This window comes from Delphinapterus leucas, chromosome 10, assembly GCF_059928025.1.
Source record: "Delphinapterus leucas isolate spDelLeu-1000000601 "Yukka" chromosome 10, BTC_Dleu_Yukka2, whole genome shotgun sequence".
NCBI lineage: Eukaryota > Metazoa > Chordata > Mammalia > Artiodactyla > Monodontidae > Delphinapterus > Delphinapterus leucas.
Window position 1 is genome coordinate 104,379,710 of NC_143138.1, and position 9,904 is coordinate 104,389,613.

The window sequence follows — 9,904 nt, forward strand, 5'->3', positions numbered from 1 at the left end:
CGTGTGGACCCGTCCACCTCCCTCCCAGGCTCCTGGGAGTCTCCTGACAGCACAGCGGTCTCTGCAAACCTCCTCCTCCGTCTCACTCTCCCTTTCTTCTGTGACCGCGAGGTTGGGCCCGCGCGGACCTCTGGACCAGGCTGGCGTCCCCAGCACTGCTCGCCCGGGGACGGGACACCACAGGCCCCAGGCCAGGCGTGACCGCCCGGGCCTGAAAGGCTGCCCCCACCTCAGGGCACGAACAGCTCCGGGGAGGTCCCTGCAGGGCTCCCCTGGGACCAGTCGGCAGCTCAGACCTGCCCTGTCCTGCGTCCCTCCCTCGGCAGGTCCCTCGACTAGAACCCGCATCTCGGGGCTGCTCCGGGGACCCCAGCTGACACGCTCCCCACGTGTTCGCTCGCAGATAAAGGCCTAGGACATCAGGGCAGGAGGAGATCTTGCTTTTTACACCATTTGCCTCTCCTCTCCTCTAGTCCCCACTTGGGACACAGGCGCCCTGGCCACGCTCGCCGTTGCTAGGCCGGTGGCGACCCTGATGGTTCTGAGCCCGGCAGGGCCTCCATGGGGCAGCAGGCCCCGGAGCTGCGCCCTGACCAACCGTACTCCCCTGCGTTGGCCCAGCCCGACGGTTCCGGGGCTGCAGCTAGGGCTCAGTCAAGGTCAGCCAGCAGGCCCCGGAGGTGCGCCCTAACCAACCGTACTCCCCTGCGTTGGCCCAGCCCGACGGTTCCGGGGCTGCAGCTAGGGCTCAGTCAAGGTCAGCCAGCAGGCCCCGGAGGTGCGCCCTAACCAACCGTACTCCCCTGCGTTGGCCCAGCCCGACGGTTCCGGGGCTGCGGCTAGGGCTCAGTCAAGGTCAGCCAGAAAAGGAGCTCTAACGCCACCAGGGCGAATTGTTCGCTATTTCTTGGCCTTCTCTTGCACTTAGTCTGAAGGAGGGCTAGGGGGCTCTGCCACCAAACGTGTAGGTGTGGGTGCTCCCGTCCGGGGTCCTCGAAGCTGGAACGCCCGCCAGCCCAGCCCTCACGCAGCTGCCCTCACGGCCATGCCCCGGCCAGCAGGGCTTCAGGCTGGATTCCAACCCACGTGGCTTGGTGGCTGCAGTGTCACTGATTGTGACCTCAGGGGCTTCTGATGCTGCAATGAGCCTGTGGGCCTGGCCCCTGGGGCCCTGGGGCCAGTGCTCACCTGGTGCACGGCAGCCAGGACCGTAGCCAGCGTCTCTCCCCCCCCCACCCCGCTCTGGCGTCATTCAGGCGGCCCAGTGAGTAGCTGGCCCCTTGGGGGGTTCGCTCACCCACTCCTTTCTGGCTGCAGGCGCCCTGCTGGGGGGCTGGCTTGGGGGCATGGGCAGTGGCCCTCACATCGGCATCTTCCTGGGCAGGGTCAGTGCCAGGCCCTGCGATCCGTACCCTGACTGGGTCCCTGCTGGGAGCGGGGAGGCAGCCTGTGTGGCTGGGAAGGGCAGCCCCAAGTCGGCTTGGGGAGCAGCAGTGGGCCGGAGGCCTGCCCCGGACCCGGCAGGGCCCTCCTGCCCCGCGGGAAGCAGGCTTGGCACAGTTTGCAGGGCCAGGCCCAGGGCTTGGAGGGTCTGCAGGTGGGGCCCAGTGGGCGTGGGGTGCTGTCGCCCAGCCCCTCCAGGACTGCGCCACGTGGCCCAGACACAGCCTGGACCCCACCTCTTCCCCACGTGCTGGGGGAGGGGGGATGCAGGCAGAGCAGTTAACATTTTTTTTTTTTTTTTTGGTGGTACGCGGGCCTCTCACTGCTGTGGCCTCTCCCGTCGCGGAGCACAGGCTCCGGATGCGCAGGCTCAGCAGCCATGGCTCACGGGCCCAGCCGCTCCGCGGCATGTGGGATCCTCCCGGACCGGGGCACGAACCCGCGTCCCCTGCATCGGCAGGCGGACTCTCAACCACCGCACCACCAGGAAAGCCCAGCAGTTCACCTTTTAGAGCCTCAGTTTGCTTACCTGAAAATGGGATGATGGTAATATGTCCTCCATCAGATGGAAACATTAAACAAGGTCCTGCACGGAGCTTAACAGGCACTTCACCTCCTGTGCGGACCCAGCCCTGTCCTGGACCAGGGCCCTCTCCTGGCTCCTCGGGGGAGGGGGGCTGAAAGCTTTACCTGATAGCAAAGGGCTGGGGGCCAGGGCCACTGACAGGTCCCTGGTGTCCTCGTAACAACCCTGGTCCCACGTCAGAGGCCGCAAAGGCCCCCTAGCCTGCGCTGGTGTAGAGCTGCCCCGTCCACACGGCCCTTTGCCAGCGGCAAGTCAGGGTCAGGAGGACTCCCTGGTGGGGCCCAGCCTCCGGGACGCTGTGCTCGGGGCTCACAGGCCAGGGCTTCCCGCGTGGCCTTGTCCAGGTGCTCTGTGCCCAGTGGGGCCATCCAGCCTCACGGCCAGCACGCTCTGTCACAACGCCGGGGCACCTGCCCCAGGCAGCCCTCGAAGCCCTCCGGGGGAGCAGCCTGGCCCATCTCTCCACCTCTCCCCCAGGAGAGAAAACCCAATCCCCACTGGGACAGCGGCCTCCTGGGAACCCAGACCCCAGGCTTGGGAAGGGGCGCCTTTTTTCCTGGCGGCTTTGCTCCAGATTTCAGGAGATCCATTATCATGCAAAGTGTTGTCACGGAAACCCAGCTGCTGGGACTACAGAGGGTTGGGTGGGCAGCCCCAGCCTGGGATGGGGGGTGGGCTTCAGGTCTGACAGGGAAGGAGGAGCCAGCAGCCAGTGGCTGCCCTGCTCCAGAGGGGTGTGGCGGGGGGAGTGATGCTGGGGCCAGACGGCCTGTGTGTGTGCTCGCGCTTGTCTGTGGTCAGACGCGGTGCTGGGGGGACCTGACCAGCCTTCGCCTTCTCCACCTGGTTCCTGGCGGCTCAGCCAGTCCCACGACGGGGGACAGGTGCGTGCTGCTGTGAGATGCCTTACTTGGGAGCAGCTCCCGCGGCTCGGTAGGGGTGGGAGGTGAGAAGGGGGGAAAGAGGCACTCCATGTAGTGTCCCCACGGTGGGCAACTCCGCCCAGTCCTGCCAGGTCCTCCGCGGGCCGTGCTGTGGGGAGCGCGCCCCGGAGCTGTCCTGGTCAAGGGGCCGGGCAGCCCGGCTTTCCTTCCCCACCCCATCCCTGCGTCGCCAGCGGGGCTGCTTCCAGGGCACTGGCTCCCGGGAACCTGTCTGGCCCGGCGCAGTCAGACCCGCCCGCCAGGCACGTCCGTGGGTGGCTGACAGCATCCCCACCTGGAACCAGGGCCTCGGCCGGCGCTTCGGGACCTCCCACGCTGGGAGCCGCCGCGCCTGTGGAGCACGGGGTGCCGGCAGGTGGCCGGCATCGGCCCACGAAGTTCACGCACGTGCGGAGGAGCTGGCTGTGGGGACCACGGTGTAGCCACATTAGCACAGCCGCTGGGGTCAAGGGGCACATGAAGCCCCAGTGGTCAGGGCTTAACCCCAGCCCTTCTCAGCCCTGACTTGGGTTACCCTTACTCTTGGGTGCCTTAAAAGAGAACCACTCGTAACTGCTGGGCAGGGAAAATGACCCAGCGACTCGAAAACCACGTGGCAGTTCCCTTTAAAACTAAAAATGGGCCTCCGTCAGCCTGGTGACCGCACTCCTAGGCGCCCACAACAGAGAAACAAAGTCTTGTCTTCGTGCAGAAACTTGTACGTGAACATCTGCAGCAGCTTTATTCGTAACACCTCCAGCCTGGGAACTGCCCCGGGGTCCCGTGGGTGACAGTGGGTCCAGCTCAGCCCTGGGCGGGAGCCCCCGCAGACCCAGCCCTGCGACGGCAGGAGGACGCCAGTCTCCAAAGGGCGCCGGCCACGCGATCCCACCCGTACAACCCCGTGCAGCCACGTCCTCACACAGACGGGGGCAGATCCGTGGTGGCCGCGGCTGGGGTGCGGTGGAGGGAGGATGTGGCTGCCGGCAGGGGAGCAGCCGGGAGCCTCCTCGACCGTGGGGCGACACGGAGCCGCACACGGCATAGAACCGCATCGAGCTGCACGCTCACACACACACTCATACACACGTACACCCTAACACACACACACACACACACAGACACACATACACACAGCAGAGCAAGCATCCTGGAGCGGGGTGCTGAGGCGGGGCCCCGGCTCACCAGCAGCTCACAGCCCTCCCCTCGGCCTCATCTCCTCGGCAGACAAGGGCGGGCGGTCAGTCAAAGGGAAGCCATGCCATCCAGGTCCCGACTGGCTCCTCCCGCCTGTCTTCCAGCTGTGGCTGAAGGGCGAACCCCAGCTCAGCCCCCTTCTGCGATGGACGTGAAGGCCCCCAAGGGGTCCCACCAGGGTAAGAAGAGTAAGAACAGGACCGAGGAGAAGTTTGCCAGGAAGTTTCCGTACAGGTACCAGACCCTGAGCGTGGACTCTGACCCCTGACCCCAGACCCTAACCCTGGACCCTGAGCCCAAGCCCTAACCCCGAGCCCTGAGCCCAGGCCCTGAGCGTGGACCCTGACCCCTGAACCCAGGCCAAGCCCTGCCTCCCCGCAGGCACCCCAGGAACGCACTCTGGGGCGCAGAGCTGGAGCGGGGCAGTCCTCTGTCCACAGGGAGCTCCCTGACCAGCTCTGCGCTCTGTGACGCGGTCCACCTTCGCCCCCATCCCACCCTGAGCCAAGGGCCTCCAGAGAGGGGCCCAGGGCCCCTGGGCCCCCCCCGAGCCATGGCCAACCGCTTCCTTTGGGCCAGTGGCCCTGTCACCCGTTCACAGCACCTGCTCCTGTGAGGGTGTGATGGGATCCGGCTGCGGGAAGGGGGGGGCCGGGGGAGGAGTTTGCAAAGCCCCAGGGCACTCAGGAGCCAGCAGAGGCCGCTGTGTGCTGAGCAGGCAGGCGGGGCCTGGGAGGCAGTGGGAGGACTGCCAGCTGCTCAGAGCGGAACCTTTGGGGCACACGGCTTCCTCTCCAGCGCCCGCAGCAGGCGGGGCTGGACACCTCACCTCCACCCTTTTTCTGTCGCCAGGCCCCAGACTCTGTCCTGTGAGGCCCAGTGTGGCAGACGCACATGGCAGAGTGGCCCTTACGTGAAGCAAGGGGAGCCTTACACCTGGGGCCTGGGGCTCCCGGGGCCAGGCCACTGCTGCAGGGCCGAGACATAACTCTGGGCCTGCTGCTGGCCCAGATCTCAGCTCCACTGCTTCCTAGCTGTGTGACCTTGGGCAAGTCACTTAATCTCTCTGTGCCTCAGTTTCCCCATCCATAAAGGGCAGAGCAATACCTACCTCCCGGCATGGTTATCAAGCACTCAGAGCAGCGCCTGGAACGTGGAAAGTTCCAGGCGAGCGAGAGCTATTCCACATGGCTGGGCTGTAGCCCCCAAAGATGCCAAGTGCTCCTGTAGGTTTTCCTGGCTGACGGAAACCAACGCGGAGCCCCTGCAGCCCTGGGAGGTCACGAAGACGAGCAGCTCGCTGCGGGAGCAGCTGCCCCTGCAGAAGACGTTGGTGCCCACGAGGTCCGTCCCGGTCAGAGGGTGAGTCTCAGGCCGGATGTCACTGGCGCTGCCTGCGGACCGTGCCGCCCGGCCTTCCACCTGGTCCACACACGAACACACTACGTCCAGGCTGAGGAAACTGGAGCCCCGGGGAGACACTAGAGCCCGCGGTCCCTCCCGCAGCCGGCAGGGCAGCTCGGGCGGGCCTGGCCTCATCTGGGGCCTCGTCCACGGGTGGGGAATCAGGGCTGAGCATAGAGTGGAGGAGAGCCAGCTCTGGGGGTTGGAGGGGCCGGCAGGGGACCCGCACTGGGCAGCGCGCGCGCACACACACACACACACACACACACACACCGGGGGTGGGGGGGACGACACGTAACGAAACACCCAGACACCCTGATAAGGACCCCGCACATGCAAACCTAAAGACGCACAGACACATCCACCCGCCCTGAACCGGGACTGGCACTCAGGTGTTAGACACAGAAGGGCCTCCCCGCTGCCCCCCAGGACCCCAGCCCCAGGCCCACGGCCTGCGACTCCTCCAGCAAAGAGACGTGAGTGGGCACGCAGGTCCTCAGAGCTGAGGCCCCTGGCTCCACACTCCGTGTATAACCCTGGCGAGTCACAAAGATGCACACCATACCCTGAACGGACACCCCGAGAGGCAGCGCACAAGTGCACACCCGCACACGCACCCCTACAGAAGCGCAGATGGTGCCCATCCCCCACCCACGCTGGCCCAGGCTGTGGTCCTGCGTCTCAGCACCCCTACCTCACTGACAGGCTGGGGGCTGGGGGCACAGGTGTCGCTGGGTCTCAGCGTCTCCTGTGAAGGGGTCAGGCAAGTCACGGTCCTGTGTGGCAGTGAGGTTGTGCGTGGCCGGCTCCTTTGTGCTGGACGGAGGGAGTCTGAGGCCTGCCCCCCTGGACTGCCCTCCCTCACACCCTGAGCCCCTTGCAGCGGGTAGACCACCAGGTGCTAAAGGCCAGCGCTTATCTGAGGGGTAATGGGAGCCACTGAAGTCTGGGAAACAGGAGTGGGAGGGTGCTCTCACGTGGAGCTGGGGAGGGTGGTCCAATGGCGGCGGAGTGGGGAGCCTGGTCCACGGGGAGCAGGGAGCTTGGTCCAATGGGGAGCTGGGGAGGGTGCTCCACTGGAGGAGGTGGGGAGCTTGGTCCAATGGGGGAGGTGGGGGGTGTGGTCCAATGGGGGAGGTGGGGAACGTGGTCCAATGGGGAGCAGGGAGAGTGGCCCAATGGGGAGCTGGGGAGGGTGGGCCAATGCAGGAGGTGGGGAGTTAGGTCTAATGGGGGAGGTGGGGAAGGAGGCCCAGAGGGGGAGGGGGGGGAGGGAGGGGAGGGGAGGGGGGGAGGGAGGGAGGGGGGGAGGGAGGGGAGGGGGAGGGGGGGAGGGAGGGAGGGGAGGGGGAGGGGGGGAGGGAGGGGAGGGAGGGGAGGGGAGGGGGGGAGGGAGGGAGGGGAGGGGGAGGGGGGAGGGAGGGAGGGGAGGGGGGGAGGGAGGGAGGGGAGGGGGGGGAGGGAGGGAGGGGAGGGGGAGGGGGGGGAGGGAGGGAGGGGGGGAGGGAGGGAGGGGAGGGGGAGGGGGGGAGGGGGGGGAGGGAGGGAGGGGAGGGGGAGGGGGGGGGGAGGGAGGGGAGGGGGAGGGGGGGAGGGAGGGAGGGGAGGGGGAGGGGGGAGGGAGGGAGGGGAGGGGGAGGGGGGAGGGAGGGAGGGGAGGGGGAGGGGGAGGGGAGGGTGGTCTCGGAAGGTGGCTGGGGAAGGTGGTCCCCGGAGGTAGGAGTCCGCACGATGTCGGTCCCTCCCAAGATGGGCAGGCATGGGGCAGAGCGCGGGAGGCGTCAGGCTGCTGGATGTCTAGGCGGGTGGCTGTTGGGAGGCGGCGTGTCCGCGCTGGGAGCAGAATCTTGGTTGCGCCCCGGCTGACTTCTCTGAGGGGGGTTGGGGAGGCTCCCAAGGGTCAGCGCGGCGCTCTGTGTGGCTTCTCTAGGCTGGGGGCCCCGGATTTCCCTCCACTGTCCGGCCTCCGGCCGCCACCGTCACCACCAAGCAACGTCTGGGAGCTGGTGCTGCTGAGCCGCCGCTTCCCCGGGTCCGCGCTTCCCCCCACCGGCCGATGCCGCCCGCCCCCGCGGGGGCCCCTCCTGGAGCCCAGCTCTGCGCCGCCTCTCTCTCGGCCACCCGTTCCCCGGGCGCTCAGGGCAGCGGCTCCGGGAGCTCCCTTCAGGCTAAGGTGACCTGTGGGGAGGCGGGCAGCCCTGAGGAGCCCCGGAAAGGTCGCCCCGCGAATACACGCTGCAGGTTCCCACCCCCTTGGAAGGTCGTCTGCATGTCCGGCTGTGTGTTCTCATCCATAAAATGGGGTGACGGTCAATTCTGCAGCGTGTGAATATCATTTCCAAGAATCTACCCCAAAGCTATGCTCACACACGTAAGTAAAGATGTTTGGACGATGATATTCATTCCAGCGCCGCAGGAAATAGCAAGTGATTGGAGGCCACCTAAATGTCTGTTAATGGCGGCTTTCAATCGTGCCACGGCTGCACCGCGAAGCATTAGACAGGCGTTAGAAAGAAGCAGCAGCCCTTTACATGCTGACCTGGAACAATCTACAGAGGACGTTCAGGTATTTTTTTAGAGCACAGCAGGGAGTGTCTAAAATGCTGCCATCTGTGTATATTAGAAAGCGGTGTGTGGGTGTGTGCATGTATGAGCGTGCACGTGTGCGTGGGCATGTGCACGTGGGTGCGAGTGTGGAGCAGGTAACTTTTGGGTAGAAAAGCTGGGGACTTGGAGACGGGCATACCGTTTTCTAAATGTTTACTGCGTGAACCTAACAACCTCGTTGTGGGTGTTTTACAACTCTAAAGAGAAGACTTGGGGAATGGAAGAGGGGCTCCCGGCCCGCTGCAATCCAGCCTGCGGACTCCCCTGGCATTCGCAGGAGCAGCATATGTGGGAGGGTGGCGGCTGAGCATGTAAAGGTTGCCCTCCGTTCTAGTAAGACAGGGGCTAGGACGTCATCTCGGAGCCTTGGGAAAGCACTCAGACTGGGACCCTCACTGTAGCCCTCCCCCTGGGAGAGAGAAGGGGGTGGGGACCCTGGGGAGGACCAGGGTGGCCGCCCTTAGCAATGTGGACAAGTGTCCATCTCTTTCCAATAGATGTTTGGTTGTTTCCACTCTTTGCTGTGGTGGGTGAGGCTGCTCTGAGCCTTCCTGTCCGGTCCTGTCCCCTGGCACGTTGTCTCCAGAGAAGACTTGCTGGCCAGAGTGCCCCTGAGCACCCACCCTCACCTGCAGGCACCACACTGTTTCCCGAGGGTCCCTCTGCACGTGGCCATGAGCAGCTGACAGACAGAGGCTCCTTCAGCCCCACCTCCAGGCTGCACTGGCTGTGGCTCCAGAGCGTTTAGGAAACGGAGCTGGAGGGCGCGTGGGGCAAAGCCGGTGGTTCTGTCGTAGAAAAAGCTCAGCCAGTCCCCTGAATCCAGTCCTAAAATGTGCTGCTCGTCAGGGGCTCCTCCCCTGCGAGTTCTCGCTAAAGAGAGAACGTTTAGGGAGTAAGGAACTCTCTGTTGGTCTCGATGTGTGCTGAGCGTTCGTACATGAGGTCCTCAGAGAAGAAAACGAGTTTTGGGAAGCACCTCACAGACAACGCGCGACACGCTGCATGTCTGACAGCAGGAGAGGCTGAGCAGGGTTCTCGGTGCAAAGTCACCCCACGGACCAGAGAAATGACCACGGTGGCCCGTGTGGCGCATGGGGCGTGTTGCCAGAGTGCAGGGGCAGCCGCCCAGACCTCGATTGTCCTGGTGCCCTGAGTGCCAGCAGAGCCAAACGCACAGCACAGGGCTGAGGACTACTCCTAAGGAGGAGGTCGCGGGTGCCGGCCCGCCTTCCAGGAGTTTCTCCTACAGTCACACGCGTGCGTAGGACCAGGTGTGTGCAAGGACGCAGGTGTGCCTAAATGCCTATCGCTGAGGGACCAGTGAAATAAAAGCAAGTCTGCAGTGGGCAGTGGATCCTCCCCAGAGCGGGTCTGGAGACAGGGATGTGGATGCAACTGGTTCAGTTGGGGGGAGGTTCCAGGAAGCGCCACCGAACAGCAGGGAGAGCCTCACCGCAGGCACCTGGGGCTGAGTCCCGGGAGGCCTCGTGCAGTTTCCCACCTGAGGGGCAAAAGCTGCAGGGCCGGTCCCCTTGTTCCACCAGACGGGGCTGACGGCTTTTCCCTGGAAGCAGGCACTTCGAAGGGCGCTCCCTCTGCCTCCGCTGCGGCTGGAGAAGCTTCAAGGCGTGGTCCGGCGGGTGGGGGGTGGGGGTGGGGTGGGAAGTGGGGCTCTGCCTGGAGACGGAAAGTGCACCATCCCTCCAGGCCCAAAGAACCAGGGGGTTATTTTAGCAAACTT

General features: G+C 65.3%; 1 protein-coding gene across 1 annotated transcript; it reads left to right on the plus strand.

The window, feature by feature from the left end:
* The first annotated feature begins 2,705 nt into the window (after nucleotides 1-2,705).
* Nucleotides 2,706-9,760, plus strand: C10H3orf22 (chromosome 10 C3orf22 homolog). Its single transcript, XM_022562563.3, has 3 exons — nucleotides 2,706-4,383; nucleotides 5,380-5,511; nucleotides 7,484-9,760. Exons 1-3 carry the CDS (start codon nucleotides 4,211-4,213, stop codon nucleotides 7,728-7,730), a joined length of 552 nt encoding a protein of 183 aa, XP_022418271.1. The 5' UTR covers nucleotides 2,706-4,210; the 3' UTR covers nucleotides 7,731-9,760.
* The last annotated feature ends 144 nt before the right edge of the window (nucleotides 9,761-9,904 follow it).